This window comes from Betta splendens, chromosome 6 (assembly GCF_900634795.4).
Source record: "Betta splendens chromosome 6, fBetSpl5.4, whole genome shotgun sequence".
NCBI classification, from domain to species: Eukaryota; Metazoa; Chordata; class Actinopteri; order Anabantiformes; family Osphronemidae; genus Betta; species Betta splendens.
Genome location: NC_040886.2, coordinates 18,758,895 through 18,781,828, shown reverse-complemented (window position 1 = coordinate 18,781,828; position 22,934 = coordinate 18,758,895). Strand labels below are relative to the sequence as shown.

The following is a 22,934-nucleotide window of genomic DNA, read 5'->3' as shown; positions in this document are numbered from 1 at the left end:
TAAACTCAATGGTGCAGAAAGCCATCAGTGTCTCAAACAATACATGAGAACCGTGTGTGTGTGTGTGTGCCTGTGTGTGTGTGTGTGTGTGTCTGTGTGCCTGTGCCTGTGCCTGTGTCTGTGTGTGTCTGTGTGTGTGTCTGAGTCTTGAACATGCTCCAGTAGTTTAGAATGGGGAGTTGGCATTGAAGCCTGCCCCCTGGTGGCTGACCACGCACTAAACAGAACCTTTCTGGATTTGCATCAGGTTGGAGAAGACCTGAGGCAGGACATGTTGGCTCTTCAGATGATCCGCATCATGGACCGCATCTGGCTACAGGAGGGACTCGACCTCCGCATAGTTAACTTCAAATGCATCTCCACCGGCAAGGACAAAGGTAGCGACAGCTCAGAAGCGTTGCGGGTCAAATATGAGCTAAGAGCTCGTCTGTCATAGACGGGCTTTCTGCTGTGAGGATGAGGTTCAGTGTGGCTCAGGCAGAATGACGACCTCAGTCCTGTAGCCAACGCTGCATCAGACTGAGCTGTATGTGTGGACGTGCAGCAGCAGCTGACTGTAGTCGCATGTTTAGGAATGGTGGAGCTGGTGCCTTCGTCCGACACCCTGAGAAAGATCCAGGTGGAGAACGGCGTCACGGGATCTTTTAAGGACAAACCGCTGGCTGAGTGGCTCCGCAAGTACAATCCAGCTGAGGATGAGTATGAGAAGGTGCACACATGAAGGATACGCACAGTAATGAGCGTTTGTAAACCAGGATGCCACTGGACTCATCACTCAAAGCAGCCAAACGTGTGTGTCTGTGTGTGTGTGTGTGTGTGTGTCTGTGTAACCCGTCACTGTGTGTGTGTGTGTGTGTGTGTGTGTGTGTGTGTGTAACCCGTCACTGTGTGTGTGTGTGTGTGTGTGTGTGTGTGTCCTGTGTTAGGCCTCAGAGAACTTCATCTACTCGTGTGCAGGGTGCTGTGTGGCCACTTATGTGCTGGGAATCTGCGATCGCCACAATGACAACATCATGCTGCGCTCCACCGGTCACATGTTCCACATCGACTTTGGCAAATTTCTGGGCCACGCTCAGATGTTCGGCAGCTTCAAAAGGTAAAACCCACACGTGACCCTCAGTGTGCGACCGTGTCAGGTCACCTGTCGGGGTAAAAAGGACATGGTCTCTGTCTACATCCAGCTGTTGGCTCATTGCTACAGCGGTGTGAATGTTGAAGCTGTTGTAGATGTACCTTAGTCGGCAGCCTGGACTCATGAACTCAGTGACACTTCTTTTGCTCAATGAACACTTATTCAACAATTGACGATTAATGTGTCTTCTCTGACGCAACCTGGTTCACAGCGCGCACGTGTTCACACTCCAGCTGGAAACTCTGTTTTAAGACTTGCTTTGAAGAAGCAGGTCGTCTGAGAGCCTGTGGCAGGTTCTGTCTCCTCTGAATCTCCTCCCTTCCCTCCGTCCCACCAGGGACCGCGCTCCCTTCGTCCTGACCTCCGACATGGCTTACGTGATCAACGGTGGCGAGCGTCCGACCAGTCGTTTCCAGCTGTTTGTAGACTTGTGTTGTCAGGCCTACAACCTGATCCGCAAGCACTCTGGGCTCTTCCTGAACCTGCTGTCACTGGTGAGGAAACAAACAGCCTGACACTTTAATGTGAGACAGAATAATGAGTTTGTGGTTATGTCCTCTGCTCCTGGTTCCGCTGCTCTGACTGGCAGCTGCTTTAGACTTTAGACTAGTGCTTTTCACTGGCTTCTACTCCTCGTTCTACTCCCGTGCAGCTGCACCTACATGCACTAGAATAGAAACTAGCAGGTTGGAGACGCCCCCTCAGCTCGTGAGCCCAAGCCTGCAGTGTTGCATCTGCACACTTAAACAAAGCTCCACTATCTATTATCTTTTTCATAGTTTATACGATGGCGTGGTACGAATTTTACTGGACAAAAAGTGACATGGACATGAAACATCAAAGGTTGGACTCACTCTGTCTCTCTTGCCCAGATGACATCGTCCGGCCTCCCAGAGCTGAGCGGCCCTCAGGATCTGAAGTATGTGTTTGATGCGCTGCAGCCCAACAACACAGACGCAGAGGCCACTATTTTCTTCACCAGGTGAACAAACTGTCTTCTTCCGGTCCTGGTCCAGCTTCACGCGTCTCCACTTCTACAAACTACAGCTGAATATAAAAATGTTTGTTTTAAACCCCAGAAGCTGTTGAGGTAGGAATGGTTTATATTAGTGGAGGACAGAGAGACGAGGGAGCTGCGCTCTGAATCCACCAGGTGGCAGCGTAAGCCTAGAAGGACACAACAGCACACACCTCTCATTACAGCAGCAACAACTCCAGAATCAGAACCTGAACAGTCAGAATGGGCTGGAGCCAGGTTACACAGTCTGAAGGTCCCGTTTCCAATCCTCCAGCTCCATCCTCATTCTCACGTCTTGCATTTCCTTCTCTTGCCTCCTGTTTGACCCTAGGTTGATTGAGTCCAGTCTGGGCAGTGTGGCCACCAAGTTTAACTTCTTCATCCATAATCTCGCCCAGCTGCGCTTCTCTGGCCTTCCAGCCAATGACGAGCCCATCTTGTCCTTTGCCCCCAAAACCTTCACACTGAAACAGGAGGGCCACATCGTCCACGCCTCCATCTTCTCTTTCCAGAAGAGATACAACCCTGACAAGCACTATGTGAGTCCTGTTGAGACACATTCACCTGTTCCATCCCACATCTAAGAGACTGCCATGTAATGTTGTGGCTGCTTCTGCTCTGTCCAGACGTATGTGGTGAGGATCCTGAGAGAAGCTCAGAATGAGCCTCAGTTTGTCTTTCGCACTTTTGATGAGTTTCAGGAGCTCCACAACAAACTCACTATCCTGTTCCCGCTTTGGAAACTTCCATGGTAAGGCATAGCCTCTGCCTGCCAACACCTTCATAGCCAGTAATTATTAATAGTCATTGTTCTGAACTGATAATGGTGCTGAGCACAGTGTGTGCTCACCATTGTTCTCTTAACATTCCCTCTACATGAGGTTGCTATGGTGACGCCACCTCAGTATTTTGGCTCAGAGTTGCATCAGATTCTGGGCAGCAGTAAATACATCTCTCCTCCTCCCGTCTTATTCTAAGTTTCCCTAACAAAATGGTGCTTGGCCGCACCCACATCAAAGAAGTGGCAACCAAGAGGAAGCTGGAGCTCAACAACTATGTGCACAACCTGATGAGGAGCTCCACAGAAGTTACACAGGTAACGTGCCCCCTCAGCACTCAGTCAGCTGGAAGAGCCAGTGCCATAATCTCACGCTCTCTTCCTCCAGTGTGATCTCATCTACACCTTCTTCCATCCAATCGCACGGGATGACAAGACAGAAGGTTTAGACGCTGCATCCAGAGCCCCAGGTAAATGCCCCAGCTTCACCAGGCCGGTGCATACTGCTGCACTAGGCCAATCATTTCAACCAACTGTTGTCCCAAAGCATCTGTTATTAAGTTATTAGGCCAACTTAAACCCAACGTCAGACCTTTAATGTGAGCTGTCTGACTGTGGCAGAGCCTCCGCTGAGCCCCACGTCTGGTCGCGTGGAAGGAGAAGTGAAGCTCTCCATCTCCTACAGGAACAGCACCCTCTTCATCATGGTCATGCACATTAGAGACCTGGTAAACACACTGGCTCTGCCACACGGGTCCTGTTTTGTGTCTCTGTTTGTTGTGACTGCTGATCCATCTGCTGCTCTCAGGTTTCTGAGGATGGAACAGACCCCAACCCCTATGTGAAAACCTACCTGCTTCCAGATCCGAACAAGACTTCCAAACGCAAGACGAAGACTTCCAGGAAAACCAGGAACCCTACTTTCAATGAGATGGTTAGAAATGTTACACACTACAAACACTCAGGCCTGAGCCCATCAATGTGTAAAGATAAACGCGGGATCTTCTTCCTGTGCTAGAGAACTGCCTCACATCTGGCCTCTCTTCACAGCTGGTGTACAGTGGCTACAGCAAGGAAACCCTGGGCCTGCGTGAGCTGCAGCTGAGTGTGCTCAGCGCCGAGTCACTGCGTGAGAACTACTTTCTGGGAGGCATCACGCTAAGACTCAAAGACTTTGACCTCAGCAAGGAGACGGTCAAGTGGTACAAACTGACGGCCGTCCCCTACTTCTAACCCGACCCCCTGCCTCCATGGGAAGCCAGGACGCACGCCCGGCCTTCAGGACAAAGCCTGCCCCGCCCTGATCTGGGAAACACTGTGGGTTTGACCTTACTTGAAAATACTGGTCACCTCAGCCTCTGGTTCGGTAAAACGAGTAAAACTCTTTCTGATGTAATTGAATTTGAAGTATAACAGTGAGATCGTCTTCAAACCAAATGGAACATTACATTCACATTGTGTTGTAATTAGTGTTTATTTGGGTTAGAAGCATGCGTAACAAAGCCCATGTGTTGATCAGACGGTCAGATTCACAACGTGTCCAGATATCAGAACTGAAGCACATCACAGGCTAAAGGTCCCTGAGACGCGCCTGAAGGGCGACGGACAGGCCTCCGTTAAAGGCAGCCTGCCCGCATCAGTTCCTCTAAAAATAAAGATTGTTTTGTGACAATCTCCTTGTGTTTCACACCTTTTTCCTAAACGGTAACAAAGAGCTATAAGGTTTTGTACATTTTGATATTAGAGGACCAAACCGCTCACTTTCAGAAGAGTATATATAGATTGACACATTTATTTTTTAACGTATAGAAAAGTGGGGTTTTGCATTTTCCTTGTTTCTTCTCTTTGTGGGCAAAAAGGAGACGTGACCGTTTCTTGTGGTTAGAGGACTAGGACACAGGTTTCATGAAATCACCCCTGACCTTAATGTCCCCAGGAATGTGCCAAACGTCAGGAGAGACGGCAAATGAACCACTGCAGGGAGCTGAAGCGGTGCCTTCATTTGTGCTCAGTCTTGTTTTAATGCTCCACTCGGCCTTATGCTAAATGTTTTATTAACAATGTGACGTGTCCTTATTAAAGAGATTCTCTATCAGTAGTTCTTCCAGGGCAGGTCTTGTGACAGAGCTGCACTTAATGCACACTACCAGGTCTTTCTCCCATTGTCTTAGTGTTTTCTCACCTTTTCGGCGATTTTGTATCATAAGCTTTGCAAAGCGCTCTTGCTGTGGCTGATGGATCGAGACAGAATGTCTCAGATCAGGGTTTGTATTTTGTTTCAGATGGTTCAAAACAGCATTTCAGATGTTTGAGTTAGTTTGTCTTTGTGTAGCGTTCGTACAAAATGCAGCTGGGCGGCAACAACACACTTGTGCTTAACCAGTGTCTGACATTAGATACAAACTAAACACAGATCAGCACTGAGAAGGCAACGTTAACTTAAACATTTTAATATAAAGGGAACAAGCTCCTGGGAGAAATTAGCTGCTTTTCACTTTCTAACGTTAAATTGAAAGTTGTTTAATAAAAAAATAAGAATGCTTTGTTTTTAGGAAATCTAGAGGACAGTCATGATCTAAGACTCGCACTATAAATATTAGTGACTTGATCCACTCTTTTAGTGACTGTACAAAGTATTAACACGGCCAGTTATTTATTTGTAATTGGTAACCTGTAACCAGGATGGATCAGTGCGTACTGTAATCCCTCTTTGCTAAAGCAAAATTAAACGTTTTTGCAACAAACACCACCTCTCTGTTGTGTGAAATGAGCTCATATAGGTTTATGTTCCACATCGGCTGCGTCATCAACACAGGTAGGACTTAGGTACAGGTTCTTCAATCGCAGAATTCTCTGTTTTTTTAGCACCAGGTCCTGTAGCTACAACAGTGCTACAGTGTTTGTTAACCTGGTCAACAGTTACTCACCCAGGCACCACATCTGTATGAACAACTTAATAATTCTATTTGTCATCTGAGAGGATCACTTTTTTTGTGTGTCTTCTGTCCGGCAGTTCAATAAGCAGCATGTTTTAAGCTGAATGTGGTATTGTGATGGACAGTTTTGCCTTTGCAAGAGAAATATATAACAAAATGATTAACTCCTCTTGATTAGTGGTTTATTTTGTATTTTGTTTAGTCAATCCTAAACATGTGTAATGAACAGGGTGTGTGTGGGGTACAACCAGCTGCAGAAACCAAACCAATCGATGAAGCAAAACAATAGGCATAAAATAAATAAATAAGGATGTACCTTAGGCTGATTCATTCATAACTAAACAACTGCTGTGTGGTTAACTGTTACCTTAACACTATTATTTGTATTAATGTATGTGCACACACTACATACGTGTATCATATACATACACATATGCATTGTTACACATAATGTCATAATACTAAATAATAGCCATGACATACAACATCACAACTACTATAATCAAACATTGATCTTGGTAGTGATAAGTATCAGTAATACTTACAGTTGGGTTTAAAGCCTGTTTAACAGCTCAGGTGTTGAGTGTCCCACTGCAAGGTTAGTAGAGCTGTAGCTTAACATTGTTCACTCAAAGGTGAGGCAGACGTTGGTGCCTGAACGATTCCACTAGTGAAAGCCCAGGTGATGGAGGAGCTCGGCCGCTACGCCCAGTGAGCCGAGGGAAGAACCCTAGCAGCCAGGGAGCCCCTGGCAAAACAGAGCTGGCAATTGGTGAGGGCCGGCAGAAAAGAGGCCACCCAGGCAGCGTACGCTGCACCACACGCATACGTATCCACACACACACATCTACACCCACATAAAAAGCCAACAAAGAGAAGGCTCTGACCACTGGTCCCCCGGAGGCAGCCCCCAAAGTCCTGGATGAGTGTGTTGGACCTACGCAACTAAAACTGCAGAGCACCCACTTAGGAGGGACGGTTTCAGTAGCCCGGTGCCTCCATCAGCAGGACGCTCCTCAGACCTAGGTGGATGAATGAGGTCCGCAGAGCCAGGTTCCAGACTAGCCCTGCGACCCATCCCACCGCCCCCCACGGCCCCCTGCCACTCACACCTACACACATTCACTGCAGCTGTGAAGTGAGGGCCAACCTCGGCCCAGGGCCCAAAGAGGACCGCAGCCCGAGTAGCCTCTTCAGTGAGATTCCAATAAATCTGGCTTTAGTTGCTGATATTCTAAGAAACTGGCACTAGTGATTTCATATTGGGACATTAAATCTTCAAGAGAGGTAAGATGATCTGTTGAGAATACATGTTTCAAAAGTGTTATACCTTTGTTATGCCAAATAGAGAAATGTATAGGGAATTTTATTTGGTCCTACTCCGTCTGTTTGAACTATTAGCTGTTCCTGTACTTTTTGCTATTTTCAATCCTTCCTTCTATAAGTGAAAGCAATCATAAGTGTGCAAAACAATTAACAATTTCCCTCTGGGATTAATAAAGTTTTGTGAATCTTGAATTTCAAAATTTAGCCACTTGACATATATTTAGGGTTTAATTCACATGTTAATTTACTTGTTAGAAAATACATTTTATATATATTTCTTAATAAATCTTGGCAAAACAAACAATATCTATACATCTGGTTTCTTTTTCACGGCCCGTGTTGTCAAACTCAACGTTATGCACAAAACGTGTGTTCGATTGGCGTTTAAATCTACAAATATAAGCAGTAAAATCCAATGAAGTTCAATGATTAAAAATCGATATTCTCGTATCATAAGACCGTTGTTCTGCGCCAAAAAGGTGCCGCCTGGCGTCATTGCGTCATTTCCGACGCAGGCGCAAAGGGCCATTATCTGTCGCGTGTGCGGCCTCTCTTCCTCTACCGCCATCATGGGTCGCATGCACGCTCCTGGGTGAGCTCTCGCTTTCTCATTTTAAATTAGACAATTTCCCCGAAATCTCACGTATGAAGGCGAAAAATCGGCCGTAAATGTGTTTTGAAGCCGTGGGAGCAGTTAGAGACGCTCGGATCTGCGTAGAAGCGTAAAATAATGCTAAAATGCTCGCAGGCTCCGACGACGTCTATCTCCGGCTAGTTAGCAGTAGTTAGCAGTAGTTAGCACGAGCTGCTAGCGCTGTGGGCTTTGCAGATTGGATTATATAGTGACAAGATACATATCACCAGCTCGAGTGCAGCGATTGTATGAAAAATCTATAACGAAGACTTGATCTAGATGTTGGTGTTTCTCTGTAGAATCCGTAGCGCGTGAACCGGCGTCCGCGTGAACAAGCTGCTCGTTGTTCACATACGGCTGTTTAAAGTGACTGAAGTAAAGCTTAATTTCTTTGTGTTGTGCAGAAAGGGCTTGTCCCAGTCAGCTCTGCCTTACAGGCGAAGTGTTCCCACTGTGAGTATGAGCGACGCAAGCACGGTTCGTTGTGTTAATGTGTGACGATAATAATGGAAATGTCCCGTTTAGTGGCTGAAGCTCACGTCCGATGATGTGAAGGAGCAGATCTTCAAGTTGGCCAAGAAGGGTCTGACCCCGTCTCAGATCGGTAAGAAGCGCGTTCCTCCGACGTCAGTGTCTATTAAAACGGATTATTTGCTGTGCCTGCATTTAATTTTACATAGCTTTTGTCATTACTACAACTTGACTTGGATTCTGGGACAAAGTATTATCGTCTTGTAGCAAACGGCACCAGTTAAAGGACAATAACGAGACAAATGTTTGACTTCTCAAATCTACTTTTCATTTAGTTTCTAACTTCACATTTATTGAAGAGACACACTGCAAATAATTAGTTTGGTCAAATCAAACTGAGGTGTACGCAGACGCTCTGAGCCTGTCTTGCTGTTGTAGGTGTGATTCTGAGGGATTCCCACGGTGTGGCCCAGGTTCGCTTCGTCACTGGCAACAAAATCCTGAGGATCCTCAAGTCCAAGGGTCTGGCCCCCGACCTGCCTGAGGATCTCTACCACCTGATTAAGAAGGCTGTGGCTGTTAGGAAGCATCTGGAGAGAAACAGAAAGGTACCACTGCGTCTGTGGGTTGTTTAACGTGATACTGCCCAGAATTAGTTCTTTAAAAGTAACTTGAGCGGCAGCCTGACCTGACTGAGTGAACGGCTTCACAGGTGTCGCTGGCTGGCTGGAGTAGCAGTCTTCTGAAGGTCTTTCATTTCAATGGTTGTCTATGGGCGGGTTGTTGTCACGTCTGATTCTAATGTGTTGAAACGTGTCAGTGTGAACGACTGACCTGTGTAGTGACGGAGCTGCTGCCTCCTGTATTGAGAGGATTTTTGAGTCTTGATCTAATCAGCCTCCCTGGCACCTCTTTGATTGTGCCCCCTTTCCAGAGTCCTCTGAATGGAAATGGCTGCATTGGAATGTAGACAATGGAGCAGGGACATTATAAAAATGTAGGATCCACTTTGAGTGGATTTTATTACATTTGCATTCATTTGTTTGCTGCACACACAGGACAAGGATGCCAAGTTCCGCCTGATTCTCACCGAGAGCAGGATCCACAGGCTGGCTCGTTACTACAAGACCAAGAGAGTACTGGCCCCCAACTGGAAGTAGTAAGTATGAGTCCAATGGGATGTTGAATTTGCCACTTTTTTTTATTTCAATGACTGGTACAATGGGCGGAGTTAGAATTATAGAATGTAACACACAAAGGATTTGCTTGTTTTTTTACATTGTGTCGAAAGATGCACAATTCATTGTCCTGCTCTTCTCTTTATTGAGAGTAGTGATATTTCTGTTGTGCTAGAAAAAAGCTTGGAGGTAAATTAGCAGAGTGGCTTGTGTGCCAGCGCTGCCAGTCCCCTTCACACAGTGTTTGGCCCAGACTGTGATTTAAGACCACATGATGTGCTGCCTCTGATGTTGTTTTCCTTCTGTTCACAGTGAGTCCTCTACAGCTTCTGCTCTGGTGGCATAAAATACACTTTGGATAAATAAAACAGTTTAAATTGAAGTTGTTTTGTTTTTTTGTTAATTACAAAGCTTTGTGGATCCACTGGCTACAGTACATTCTGCTATGTAGGAACACGATTCATTGGTGGGGGGGAAAATAAAACCTGGTTCTTGGAGCTGCCAAAATAAAAACATTCACTATTGTCACAGTTAGCGTTTGACTTGAGTGTTTTGAAGCTACTTACTGATTTCCTCTTGCACCTAATTGTTCAGTAAATGTAACTGGGTTTCAGGGATGAATACAGTTAACACCTGGTTGTGTTGAAATAGATGGTTTACATATGATGTAAATAAACTATAATTAGAAAAACTATTGACGAGCTAGAACAAATATACAGCGTTACCAGGTTTAATGGCACAAAAACGAAATCGGTTTTAAATTTGACTTGCATCCATGTCTAATTGATCGCTGCTTATTCTATACGTCATCGATTTTGTTTCGTCTTGATAGCCGAGGAAATTACGGGCACTTTCCACGCGTCATGCATTACGCAACCGGGGGCGGAGTTTGTTATATGTAGGCGGTTCTTTGCCAGAGCGACTGCTGCACCAGCCAATGGCGGCGCCACGTGACGTCAACGTGCTTATTTGAAGCCATGTTGTCGCGACCTAGAGACATTCGACTCTACAGTGACAACGAAGACGAGACAACTGAGAAACATGGAGAAAATACATGAGCGCTCTTGACGAGGATCGGAAAATGGCACAAACTTGCCGAAAAATGAAGCGACAGCACATCGACGCACATCCGTCACCGACGAACGCGCGAAATCTGTTGGTTTTCGACGAGGAATACCAGAATACGTGAGGACATTGTTTTCGCCACATTAGCGCCGTAAACGGACAGAAGGAAAATGGCTGCGATGGTCGGTTCGGAGAAAGGTTGTGAGGGGACGGAGATGCAGAGGTTCGGCAGCGGAGGGATGGCGCTCCTGCCCTGGACCAAGCAGATACTGACCGTACTGTGGGAACAGCTGCGGCTGCTGGTGCAGGTCATCTACTACACCTTCATGTCAGGTGAGCAAGCGGCGGCGCCTTACCGTAATGTACAGTAGAAAGGAGCAAACGGGAAAGTCCGGCTATGTGTAGTTTCACCTTTCGCTTTGTGTTGTTGGAAAATGAAACAGATTTATATTGTGTTTACAAAATACCCACATAAAGCTCTTCTATAGCGACGGAACGCTACGCTGGTTTAATGTAATGGCTGTCATGACTCATATGTTACTCAAATGGCTGAGGGTTTGATATTTGACATTCACACTAATTGTTTCCATTTTTTCAACCTGTGCAGTTTTCCAGATGTTCAGGTTCGAGGTTCACGTCCGAATCACGGACGAAACGGGTCAGCACATCCAGCACATGACCTCTGCAGCGAACCCGACCGAGTCCTTCCTGTTCTCCTCGTTATTTGACGGAGACAACGGAGTCATGGTCGCCGGTTCCAGTCCTCTCTCCACCTTCTGTGCGGACGTGGGCGACCCGTTCACGGGTCAGTCCCCCGCGGAGGCCCTGCTGTCCAGCCTGCGGGCCGACGACCTGTGCTGCGGACTGGTGGACGACTTCGTGTCCAGAACAGCTGGCAAAGACGACGCCGGCATCTTTCTGGGACACCAGGCGACGCTGAAGATGGGTTTCCCCGGCGACTGGAACATCTTCGTGTCGTGCAGCGACAGCTCCAGTTCCAACGACACCAGCGAGAAGATCTTCAAGCAGGAGAAAGTGAAGGAGAGAGCTTCCAGCCAGGACACCTCGGAAGAGGAGAGGAGCTGCCACTGGAGCAGCGAGGAGGAGCAGAACGTGGAGTTTGACAGTGAGGAAAGTAAAGCGCTCTGGGAGTCTCTGTCGAAGTCCAGTGATCCCTACAACCCCTTCTTCTTCTCTGCGTGCACATCAACAAACACAACCATGGGGAAGAGTAAGAGCAAAGCCACCATGAGCGGCGATGCTGACTTGAAGTCAGTGAACAGGGCCAGCGAGGAGGCGCTGGGTCCACGAGGCCTGAGTATCTGGGTCAGTCGCTCCGACAGCGAGAGCAGCTGGAGCAGCTGGGCCGGTTCGGACGCCTCGAGCCCCGACGTCGACAAGGAGGAGAGCGAGCGGCTCTGGGAGTTCTTCAGCAGCCCCCACGACCCCTACAACCCAATGTGCTTCACTGCATGCACACTCAGCTCCACGTCCCCCCAGAACCCTAAAGCCGCCCCGATCTGCCCCAAGACAGACCCCGGCCCAGAGAAGGAGAGCAGCTTCCCTCCTTCATCTGAGGACGACGAAGAGGAGCAGCTGTGGAAGTCTCTCGGCCAGAAAGACGACCCCTACCACCCCCTCAACTTCCAGGCCTGCCTCCAGAGCTCCCCAGCAGCAACACTCCAGGCCTCAGGACGGAATCCAGCCTCAAAGGCCAAGACCCGGAAGACCCGGAGCGAACCCAGAGTCACCAAGTCCCACTCCCACCCAGACACCACGCTGGTGCCGTGGAAACGAGCCGGGCCGAGAGCTCAGCCGGCCCCAGAGGGGAAGAAGGAGGCCTGTACCCGGCAGAAAAAGGTCAGTACCATAGAACCGCGGCAGCGCGGGTCTGGAGCCCGTCTGGGTCAGAGGCGCCGCGTGGAGCCGAGCAGCTGCAACGCTGCGGTTGTTCTGACTAACACACCCGTGTGACTCCTGAGTCAGCGCTGAGTTTGACCTTCACACAGGCTAAAGCCGTGTCTCAGCTGTTTCGAGTTGGACTTGACTCGTCCTTAACGTTTCCCCTCTGCTGCTTTCAGGTGCGCTTCTCTCCCGTCGTCCAGGTCCACGTGATGCGGACGTGGCCCTTCGCTCGACAGGCCTCTCGTAAAGGACATTGGGAGGAGATGGCTCGGGACCGGGACCGCTTCCAGAAGCGGATCCGGGACACGGAGCGGGTGGTCGGGCGCTGTCTGACCCGGGCCCACAGAGAGAAGGTGTGCGCGTACCTGGACGGTGCCTTGAAGTGAACACTGAATGTTTGGTTCCTTCCTGGATGAGAACTGGTGATTGGTTGCAATGCAACAGTGATTTGAATGTGGAGCTCGTACCGCAGAAGGTTTCTGGTGGTGAGACTGTTGCACTGACTGACACTTTCCCGTCGTGACCTCAGCGTTGATTTACTGAATGTTGTGTTGTTTGCCTTAAACACTGACCTAGTAATGTAACTTATTTACGCCCTATGGAGCTCCTGTTCTTTGTTTTCTCTAAGCGTGTTAATGTGTTTTTACGTGTGTAAATAGACCACAGTGCTAAATGTAGAGAATAGAACGATGACGTCATCGAAGGCAGAGCTTTACAGTACAAAGTGTTTTGAAGTGGACGCGTTCTGGTGCAGTTTGGATTTTGTGTTTTTATCTGTGACTGTATTTATTCTCTATACGTTCAGACACTTTGTTCATGTGACTCCGCTTCTTGTGGTAACATCACGTCAGACTCCATCTGTGGCGCGTCACGTGATCAGGTTCTTTGTAGAATCAATAAAATGTGTTACACTGTGATTGTGTTTGGTTTTTGTGTTTGGATGTAGAGTCCTTTGTCCCGACTGAAGCGCGTTGGATGTGTGTGTGTGTAACGCTACCGCTACGGAAGTGGCCCGGGTTCATTGCCAGTCGGCAGAACCTGCTTCCTGCTCAGAACCACTGCTCCGTCTTTGTTCCTCCATGTGACCCATCTGTGCGTCCGGACCCCGGCTGAACCAGCCTCTCGTCTCTCACACCGAGGAGCCCGTAATTTCCCAGAGGGCCGTGGGTCTCTGCTGCAAGGCTGTCGTAAGACAAGGGTTAAAAACACCAATATGATGAAACGACTTTCCACAGAGATGAAATCAATTAGTGGCTCGGCGCCGTCGGCTGTGGCCCCTCCCACTCAACATGGTGCAAAGGTGAGCAATCAGCGACACGCTGGCGTCAGACTCTGCTGAAGCTGTCCCAGCCTCCTCCTCCCCCTCCTCCCCCCATCACACGCTTGCCTTGTAATTGCTCTCCTGTTGCGCTTATGCAAGAAATGAGGGTTTTTGATAATGTTGGTTGGTGGTTTCAGAGCTGAGCCAAAATAAACTTTTCAGTTCAATTTGTTTCTGTTACACTAATAATGATGGATCCTGGAGGGTCTGTGTTCACAGCAGGAGGAGGAGCTCTCCCTTCAGAGATGCCTCTTAGCTTCTAGATGTCCCTGCATGCTGTGTTTTGTGGATGCTGAGGTCCTGTGTGTGTGTGGACAGACTGGGGGTGGGGGGTTCTGACCTGTCCCTGCCTCCTGCTGTTGTTCAGTCATCCTCTCCTCCTGCTGCTCCACTGCTGCCACTTGCTTCTGTTACTTTCTTTTGTTTTGGACCTTGCCTTTGCATCTCTTTCTGTCCGCCTCCATCCTCCCCATCCTCGTTAGCTCTGTGGCTCAGGCAACCCCGTCTCCAGGCAACCGGCGGGAGTGGCGAGGCATCGAAAGGATTGCAGGTGATTGCAGCAGCAGCAGCATCAGCAGCAGAGGCAGGAACACACACACACACATGTGGCTGCTCCTCTCTCGCCTGCTAGAGAAAGTTATCTCCTGGGTCACAATTAGCTGATGATGCAACCTTCCAGCAGCTATTGTCTGACTCCAGCTCATACAGAGTAGAAGAGGTCAGAGCTCTGTAGCAGGAATAGATAGATACATAGATTATACGTTGAAACAGACAATTTGTAAATGATATAAAATGATGTGCAGTGTTAATGACGTTGTGTGTCTCAGTGACGGTGAATGTGGACTCCAGGGGCCTTGTGTGGCCTGAATTGAGCTTCAGATGCTTCTTTTGAGTGAAAACAGCAGTTAAAGAAAATGTTTGAGAACATTTGTCAACGTGTAAACAAGGACTAAGGAAGATGAGTCTGTCACATCCTTCACAGTGTTTGCGCTGTTTTCAGTGGTTGTAATGATTCATATCAGCCACTAGGGGGCACCTGGTGTCGTACGTGACACCACACACACACACACACACACACACACACACACACACACACACACACACACACGGTACAGACACAACCACGTGTCAGGTGTTTTAGCTCAGGCTACATGTGACGTTGGAGTCGTGGTGATTGTGTCAAAATTCAATTAGTGTCAAAGGTCAAAGTGTCTCAGACAAATGTCAATGAGATGTTTGTCCACCACCACTAAAATATGAGTGCACGGTTTGTTTCCCTATTTGGAGCTTCCGTCCATTTCCAAAGGCCCATATTTAGACATACAGCCGTCACCAGTCAACTAAAGAACAGAACTTTGCTGCCACCACGTGGTCAAACCGACAACATCAGGCTGGTAGAAAACAAAACTTGTTATAGCTTTTATCTGAGTTAGTGACGGCACCGGACCAAAATCTGACGTTTTAGTGGACGTCAAATAAATCTGAACTAGTCTAAACATCAGCAGCTTTACGTTCAGTGCTTTGTCAAACAGTTTCTAGAATAAAGTGCTTCTGCTGTTGCTGGACTCAAGCTGAAGTGGCTCCTCTACTTTTACAACATGTCTGGTGACGTTCTTTTTTAATTTGAATAAAGAGTTTGTTTTTTAACTTTTTAAATAAATATAAAGTCAAACAAAGACATAAAATAAAATTAGATGTTTATTGGGTCAGGCCGAACGCTGGAGCTCAACATGCTGCTCTGAAAACTGGGAAAGCTCATGTTTAGGAAGAAGAAAGATCTCAGCAGACTGAGATCATCAATAGGCTGTTATCCAATCAATGGGCTGCTTTGGGGGGATTCCACAGTGGGATGTGGCAACTGACTCACTAGTGGACGTCGTAATGAACAATGAAGCAACTAAACCAAACCCTCGTCAGACCTCTAACCCAGAGGAACACGTGAGCACCAGCTACAGTCAATCATGAATGAACTAAGTTCAATAAAAATCCGGTTCTTGTTTCATCGCGTGAAAAAAACAGCAGCAGCAAATGAGATAAAGTTCTGGCGCCGCTTTGTGCTCCTCAGTAGGATGTGGTTCAGCCACAGCTGACTGTTCCAGGTTCCACCTGCTAAGCAGCACGTGGGCCTGTTTAGCATCAGATCCAGCAGAGGGAGACAGAGCAGTGCAGCTCGTCACGATGCTTCTCAGCATCACTGTCCACAAAGACACAGAACTCTACCTGGACACAGAACCCAGACTGACAGTAGGATGGGTTGCTTGTTGTCAGTCTGTGGTTCCATCCATCCTGTATCAGAAGCACTGGTTCTTCTGGAGCCCATCCCAGCTGGATCGGACCTTTTCCTGTGACCTTTCTTGGCTGTGGGAGCGTTCTGTCCGTCTGACTGGTTGGACTCGTACCTTTTGTTCTTAGACGGTGGTTCTGTGCAGACTCTGCTCCCACATTTACATAAGACACAATGAGCAGCGGGTGTGTTTACTGAACAGTGTGAGAGCATTTCTTTGTGTTTGTTCCTCGGGCCCTGGAGCTAAAGCAGATTAACGTCATTGTTGGGATTTGCTGTGAACAGCTTCAGAATTGATCCACTGAAACAGAAACAGTTCTGGAGTTTATAGCACAGAGATAATTGTAATGTTCACATCTGTGCTTCGTTTCGTGATAAACTGGCCTAAATTAGCATAAAGGAGCTTTACGACCAGTAAACGGTTCCATCCAGACCTTATGGGTTATTACAGCTGCGGCCAGTAGGGGGCGCACGTGGCGCTGTTCCCAAAACGTGTATATACAGTTGTAACTTATTCACGAGCGTAGCATTTCTGCGTTTAAACGTGGCTCTCTTGCCTTTCAACACAACTGGGCCTCTCTCACTGCAGATGTTCTGCTTGAGGAGCCAACTTCTTCTGGTGACTGTTCTCAGGCCAGCCTCAGCTGGACCCACGTTTGCTGAGACCCTGCTCGTTGTGTTTGCATTCTCTGCCTCCTCCTGTGTCTTTTAGCTTCACATACACAGCTGGAGAATTCTCGTCTGTCGGATCAGGAAGAGATGAAAACAGTGAAATTAGGCTTTGTGTATTTCTACGTTTCAGCCGACATGAGCCGGATCCAGAAGAAGCCTGCTGTTTCAGCCTCACGCCGATGAGACAGAACAAAACAGGGAAAAACACACAAACAAGGCCGAAGCGTCTGAAGTCAGATAAGAAAAGGTTGATCACACTGAGAGTGGTGCAATAACATGCACAACGAGAGAGAGTTCAATAATTCAGCAGCTGAAGTAAGGACAACACAAGCTCACATGTTCTGCTCCGATCGCTGAGCTGCAGCGATGAATAACCTGACCTTAGTCCGAATAAGCCTGATAACCTGACAAAACACTTCTGATTCCTTCAGGAGGTGGTGGAGACCAAACCGGAGAACAGGTCACAGCCACATGTGTGTTAGACCATAGTTCCACTCAGGTTGTTTGCTCTGTCAGATGCGTCTCCTTTGTTTGGCACCAGTCTCCGGATCTGAATTCCTCCCACGGGCTCAGTGTGTCACACCATGCTGTTTTGTTCTGGTTCAGCTCTGGGGCAGCGCGTGCAGTTGTTTGAGCTCAGAAGGTTTCCAGCCGACCTCCACCTGCCCCGTCAGGATCTCGCCTCCAGTCTAAGCAAACAGCAGCGAGAGGAAGGCAAACAAGCTCCCGCTCAAATGAGCGCAGGCCTGTTAAACCATGGCACAACATCAGAGCCGCTGATCACATGCTGCTCAAAGTCACAGCACAGAACAAGGAAGTGACAGAACCTTTCTATTAAGGCCTGTGCTCAGATAGAGGCCGGCTCCTCCACCCTGCTGGAAAATGAGTGTTTTGGCCCAGGAGCGTCTGTTGACAGTTTACAGGTCAGAGGAACTGCTTTTGTTCCAAATGACAGGCTGCATGGAACATGCCGCCGCACGCGTCCTGGAAGCGGCGCCGAAAACCCAATTCCAGCCACTTCACAGCTCCTGATGAGTGACTGAACAAACTGTGGCTGACAGCTGATGTGTTTGAGGGAAACCAACAGGAATGTGTCTGCTGCCTGTAAATACTGGAGCGTAACTGACATAGCAGCAGGCGGATGTCACCGAGCCAGAGGCGTTTCACAGGACCTGCAGTACTTTGATGCAACACAGGAGGAGACAACGTTCGGCAGCAGAGCTCCGATGAACTGCTTAAGTAACACTGGCAGGGCTTTAATGGAGGCAACTCCTTAAAACCCTGTAACCTCATCCAGACTAAAAGAACCTGCCTCCATCTTCTCCTTAACTATCAGGTTGATTGATGGCTTTCAGAGAGTTCTGAACTCGTAAATTAAGTGGTGTTATTGTCTGAAGTTATACAAACTGCTGTCATTTATTACTGAAGGTTCTCGCTGTGAGGATGTTGAATCAGAATGTTTACTAAAACAAGAACTAGAAATAATACAAGAGATGAACACAAATGTGCATCTAAAGGCTCTTCCCAACGTGTTAGGGGACGTCTTTAATCCTCCCACTGAAATCAGCAGGTTGCTGATTAACACTCCCTCATTATTACCTGACATTTCTGGACCAACAATAAGCAGACAGCCCAAGTCTGTGCTCACGGTGGTGCCTTCACGATGGTCGTAACAATGAACATCTCACCCAGGTAACTCAGATAGGACTAAAGGAGTCTCCACTGACAGACACATGAGCATAACACGGCCTGATTAAGATAGAAATGATGATTAAATCGGTGCCTTTCTGTGTGGAGTTTGCACGTTCTCCCCGTGTTTGCGAGGGTTTTCTCTGGGTTTTAGGTTGATTGGCTTCTCTCCATTGCCCGCAAGAGTGAGTGTGTGTGTGAATGGTTGTCCCACCCATAGCCAGCTGGGAGAGGCTCCAGCACCCATGCGACCCGCATTTGGGATTCAGCCGTTTGGAAAATGGATGGATGGATGATGATTAGATGTAAACCTCAAAAAAAGCTACATTCAAGAAAACGGGGAAGAGCCAGGTTCTCTTTGAACGTCTGAGCTTCAGTCCTGGATGCAGGAGTCTGACACTAAGGCTCGTAGTTCTACAGACTAGTTAATAGTTAAAACAACAACAAAACTAGTTTTTGATCCCGAGCTCATGTCATGCTTAGTTTTATCTTGGTTAATAAAACATTGTTTTGCACATGATCATTTATTGACATTTATTGTTCCAATATCAGACACACGAAACACTGGCGAAAATGTACAACAGTTTTCTCTTTGAAAAAATAGACAAAAATGTGGCAGACACGCACATTACAGAAGAGAGCTTTATTCTAATAGTGACGTTAATGCACAACCGCATTCAGCTGTTTGCAGGCTGTGAAGCTCGACCGTCCGGGCTTCGGAGCGGTCCCTGAAGGCACCGCTGGCCCTAGCGATCGCCTCGCTCCCGGGAGGCTCCGCGTAGAATGAGGTGAGAGCGGAACATGGCGGCGCCGCTCGGGCGGGACAGCTTACCTGAGCACTGGTCGTACGGCGTGTGCGCGGACGGACGGGTCTTCTTCATCGAGTGAGTGGCGGGCGGGCGGGCGAGCGAGCGAGCGCGCGCGTTCCGCCGGTCTCCCTCCCGGTGGCGTAACAGGTGTTTTTCTCTGTGTGCGCAGCGACGACACGCGGACCACCACCTGGCTGCACCCGCGCTCCGGCGAACCCGTCCACTCCGGACACACGGTCCGCTCAGGTAGGTCCGGCCGCTGCTGCGCTTAGAGCCGCGTCCTGGAACCAAAAGTTCGAGGCGTCACCAACGGTCCGTGCTGTGGTTTCGTTGCAGACCTCGCGCGCGGATGGGAGGAAGGCTTCACGGACGCGGGCGCCACGTACTTCATCGAGTGAGTAGCTCCACGAGCCGCTGGCTGCGTCACTGCGCGCGGCTGAACATGGCCGCGCAGGAAGAGCCCGTCCGTTCTGACCCGCTGACCCGCTAATGACCCGCTAATGACCCGTCTGCTTTCATTTGCCGTTCTGTGTGAGAGGCAGGTGTTTAAAGGTCCGCTCCATAGAATTGATAGCATCCACTTTTACTCTTTATTGGAACCGTGACTCTTCTTTTAGAAAAGTTCGGTTCGGCAGTTCGGTTGTTCTAACGGAGAGCTTCGGTTCCACTCGGTCCGGTTTCAGGCCCCCTAAAAAGCTGAGCGTTCGTCCTTCCTGGACGGTTTTAGGTGTTGGTGCAAATTGACCTTGTACATTAAGCAGTGTGGTATTAGCATGTGGCGACGCTGTAGCTGGATGATGAGCACCGTTTACCTGGATCCGGATCTGGAGCAGAACCGTTCACTTCTGGCCTCACAACCACTGCTGTTCTGCTCGGACCTCAGGGGTCGTCTTGACGCCACAGACTAAACCTGAACACAAAGCTGCTTCTCAGCGGGTGAGGAACCGGTGCCACAAACACAAGCTCAGCAGGAGCTGGTCAACTGGACCCACCGCGTCTCAAGCTCAGCATCTAACTGGTGGACACGTGGTCCAGGTCCAGAACGAGCAGGTTAGTGAGTGTTTGGACCCAGCCGAGGTCATGTGAAATCCTTCTAGTCCAGTTGAGCCGTGGTTCTGAGCACTGGGAGCAGAGGTCCAGCCCGTCCAGATCACATGAACAGGCCTGTGCGGCCGTGGTGTTCTGCTGTTCGCCGTCCGGGTCCTGAGAGTCTGGGACCGGGTCGTGTGCATGCGTTTGAGTCTTTTCCTTTGGTTGTTGAACTTTTGAACCGTAACTGTTCACGGGCCGCTCCGTCAGCGATGGCCCGGTTCCCTCGGGTTTTAGTGTTTTATGATAACGGATAACGGAGGCCAAAGGTGGAGTTGCTGGTTCTGTAGCTGCCGTGGCTTTGTGTTACACGGGTGGAGGGAGTCGGCTGTCGGGTCGTTCGTTCAGACCCAGTGTGTGAACGTGGTCCGGCTCTGATCCACTTTGTGTCAGCTCGTTCAGGGCTCGATTCGCCGTGTTCAGATGCTTCATGTGACTGTGTTTAGTTCCCTCAGAACCCTCAGAACCCTCAGTCTGAGGCGTGCGAAGGCTTTTCCTGCAGCGAAGCCTCCACGTGAAGTAATAACAACCCTCAGACTCAATATCCTCTTCAGGTGGAAGCAGAGCTTCGACCCAGAACGGCCTCTGGGCTCCAGCCCAGCCAGAACCACCTGTAGCGTGTTGTTTATTACAGCTCAGCTCAACTGCCTCAGAGCCTCACTCAGAACCGGCTCCGTGTGGGTTAATGGTGTTCACGGCGAGTGGAGTTAATGCTTCAGGACAAAGAACCTGAAACAGAGTGAGCTTTTACAGCTTTTTCATCTGATGGAAGTGGAAACGGCAACTGATCGTCACCAGGAACCTGCAGAACCTGGCTGAAGATGCTGGTGTTCTGGGTCCATGAGCTTGGGTTCCTCCGGCCCTGATGAGCAGAACCGATCCAGATATATGGTCTGAGCCCCAGGCAGAACCAGACATTAGGGCCTGGGTGGTCGGTCGGTTCCTCTCGATGTGTTTCTGCTTCTTATCTCCAATCAGCTTAAAGGTCAGCGTTCGGCCCGATAGGGCCTAAACAGACCAGCACCGGGTCGTGGTGCTGGAGGTGGGCACACAGCGTGGAGGAGTGAGGTCAGAGCTGGGTCACGGTGGAGCATCAAGGTGAACAGGTCTGTGTGCTGTGGAGGTCGTTTTAGTCTGATGGATCACAGGAACACGGAGCCGGGCCGGGCCGGGCCGGGCCCGAGGCCTGAGCGCCTTTGTCTTCAGGAGAAAGACGCTTTGTTTTCCTGCAGCGAGGAGCCGGCGAACACTTCAAGGCTCAACAATAGCGTTTGTGTTGCGTTCGTGGTCCTGAGCTGACCCTCGACCCGAGGCCTCAGAACCACGCGGCACCTTTCATTGACTTGTTCTGGGTCAATCAGTAACTCGGTGAATCATTTCCTTTGCTTGGTTTCAGCCTGTTCTAACCTTTAGCAGGCTGATGATCGAGCGCTGGTGGATCCACCTCCGTCTGATGTTCCTGCAGCGTGTTTGCTGTTTTAGGCGCATCGATCACTTCGTCACAGTTTTATTTGACTAAAGTTAATATTTTTGTGCTTTAGAAGCTGAAATAAAGTAAAGTTTCTCTTCTTTTTGACTTTGGGAACAAGGTGATGACGTTTGGTGACGTCTCTTCTGTCACACTTTCTCACTCGTGGCTCAGACGTTCTGTGACTTTGTTTCTGGAGATGAATGTGGTTCGCGTGCTTTCGCTCTGCTCACAGATGAGGTCGTGATTAGAGCCGGAACCCGTGGGATGAGCAGTAGAACCGTGTTCAGCGACAGTCTGCTCCTGTGAAGCCTGAGGTTCCAGAACCAGCGTGTGTGGCGTTTCCAGAGACGTACCTGTTCTGGGGCGACGCCCTCATGCTGGTCTCTGCCCTGCTGCCTGTTTGGTTGCCATGGTTACAGCTGCCTCAGCTCCAGTGGCATGAGATACATAGTTTTGTCTGTAAATCCAGGTTTTTTTAATGTTTTGGGCTGCGACTCACGGCACAGTGAAACTGTAGCAGCAGACGGAAGTTCAGGAGTTTCTCAGGGAGTTCCAGGTTCCAGGTTCCAGGTCCTGCGTTCCTGCGTTCATTAATGTTTAGGTGCATGGTTGAGTTTCACAGCCTAGAAGAGTGAGCAAAAAGCTGTGCGCCGCAGCTCCAGGTGAGCGAAGCAGACGAGACAAAGGCAGTGAGTCAGTGTTTTCCTGACTCACCTCTTTACCCTGAAGGACTGAGCTTCACAGCTGTCTAATGATTTACCAGCTGGACGCGTTTGGTTCCATGCTCCACAAACTGATGAAAGGAAAGTGGCTTCTTTTATCCCGCGGCTGCTTCACAGGGACGTTACTCACAGACGATCCCCTCAGTGTCGGTGCTCACCTGCTGAAACACACGTCTGCTCACATGGGGTTCATGTGTGTTTGTAGCAGGTGACGTTCAGGGTGTTCTGCTGCAGACGACCACTTCTCTGCAGCAGAACATCCAAACGCTGCATCTAGGCTTCTTTCAGTCCGTGTTTGTGTGAAGTTAGCTTACAAATGAATGTAGTGAATATTTAATCCTGCCCCCAGGCTGCAGAAGAACAGAATGAAGCCACAGACTCTCCAGCATCGATTGGTTTTATCGCGATGCTCTGTGGGAACATGAAGCCTTGAC

The 22,934-nt window shown here is 49.0% G+C and overlaps 4 protein-coding genes and 1 non-coding gene across 11 annotated transcripts in view; all 5 read left to right on the top strand.

Moving 5' to 3' along the window:
* The window catches only part of pik3c2a (phosphatidylinositol-4-phosphate 3-kinase, catalytic subunit type 2 alpha), a 10,414-nt gene extending 4,742 nt beyond the window's left edge, over nt 1-5,672 (top strand). The window contains exons 7-18 of one of the 2 annotated variants that reach the window (XM_029153479.3): nt 248-377; nt 573-709; nt 927-1,096; nt 1,470-1,626; nt 2,005-2,114; nt 2,482-2,689; nt 2,777-2,901; nt 3,129-3,246; nt 3,317-3,398; nt 3,547-3,656; nt 3,737-3,862; nt 3,979-5,672. In XM_029153479.3, the coding sequence (XP_029009312.1) occupies nt 248-377; nt 573-709; nt 927-1,096; nt 1,470-1,626; nt 2,005-2,114; nt 2,482-2,689; nt 2,777-2,901; nt 3,129-3,246; nt 3,317-3,398; nt 3,547-3,656; nt 3,737-3,862; nt 3,979-4,161 (1,656 nt within the window). In that variant the 3' untranslated portion in view covers nt 4,162-5,672. The remainder of the gene's footprint in view (nt 1-247; nt 378-572; nt 710-926; nt 1,097-1,469; nt 1,627-2,004; nt 2,115-2,481; nt 2,690-2,776; nt 2,902-3,128; nt 3,247-3,316; nt 3,399-3,546; nt 3,657-3,736; nt 3,863-3,978) is intronic. The other variant, XM_029153480.3, reaches the window with a different exon arrangement.
* A 2,000-nt stretch (nt 5,673-7,672) lies between these two features.
* Nucleotides 7,673-9,855, top strand: rps13 (ribosomal protein S13). The gene is made up of 6 exons (XM_029154335.3): nt 7,673-7,782; nt 8,229-8,277; nt 8,350-8,428; nt 8,734-8,903; nt 9,354-9,454; nt 9,786-9,855. Exons 1-6 carry the CDS (start codon nt 7,760-7,762, stop codon nt 9,817-9,819), a joined length of 456 nt encoding a protein of 151 aa, XP_029010168.1. The 5' UTR covers nt 7,673-7,759; the 3' UTR covers nt 9,820-9,855.
* LOC114858027 (small nucleolar RNA SNORA19) lies at nt 9,587-9,716 on the top strand. The gene has a single exon (XR_003786327.1). It is a non-coding gene; the product is annotated as a small nucleolar RNA SNORA19 (small nucleolar RNA).
* A 597-nt stretch (nt 9,856-10,452) lies between the features above and the next one.
* On the top strand, nt 10,453-13,360 carry ppp1r15b (protein phosphatase 1, regulatory subunit 15B). Its single transcript, XM_029154334.3, has 3 exons — nt 10,453-10,871; nt 11,146-12,398; nt 12,620-13,360. The coding sequence occupies exons 1-3, from the start codon at nt 10,709-10,711 to the stop codon at nt 12,827-12,829; spliced, it is 1,626 nt and encodes a 541-aa protein (XP_029010167.1). The 5' UTR covers nt 10,453-10,708; the 3' UTR covers nt 12,830-13,360.
* Nucleotides 13,361-19,003: 5,643 nt separating this feature from the next.
* LOC114857233 (pleckstrin homology domain-containing family A member 7-like) overlaps nt 19,004-22,934 on the top strand; it is a 43,274-nt gene continuing 39,343 nt past the window's right edge. For 2 of the 6 annotated variants that reach the window (XM_029153526.3, XM_029153523.3), the window contains exons 1-3: nt 19,010-19,293; nt 19,388-19,464; nt 19,555-19,612. In XM_029153526.3, the coding sequence (XP_029009359.1) occupies nt 19,211-19,293; nt 19,388-19,464; nt 19,555-19,612 (218 nt within the window). In that variant the 5' untranslated portion in view covers nt 19,010-19,210. Of the gene's footprint in view, nt 19,294-19,387; nt 19,465-19,554; nt 19,613-22,934 lie in introns of all 6 variants that reach the window. The other 4 variants (XM_029153520.3, XM_029153522.3, XM_029153518.3 and 1 more) reach the window with 4 other exon arrangements.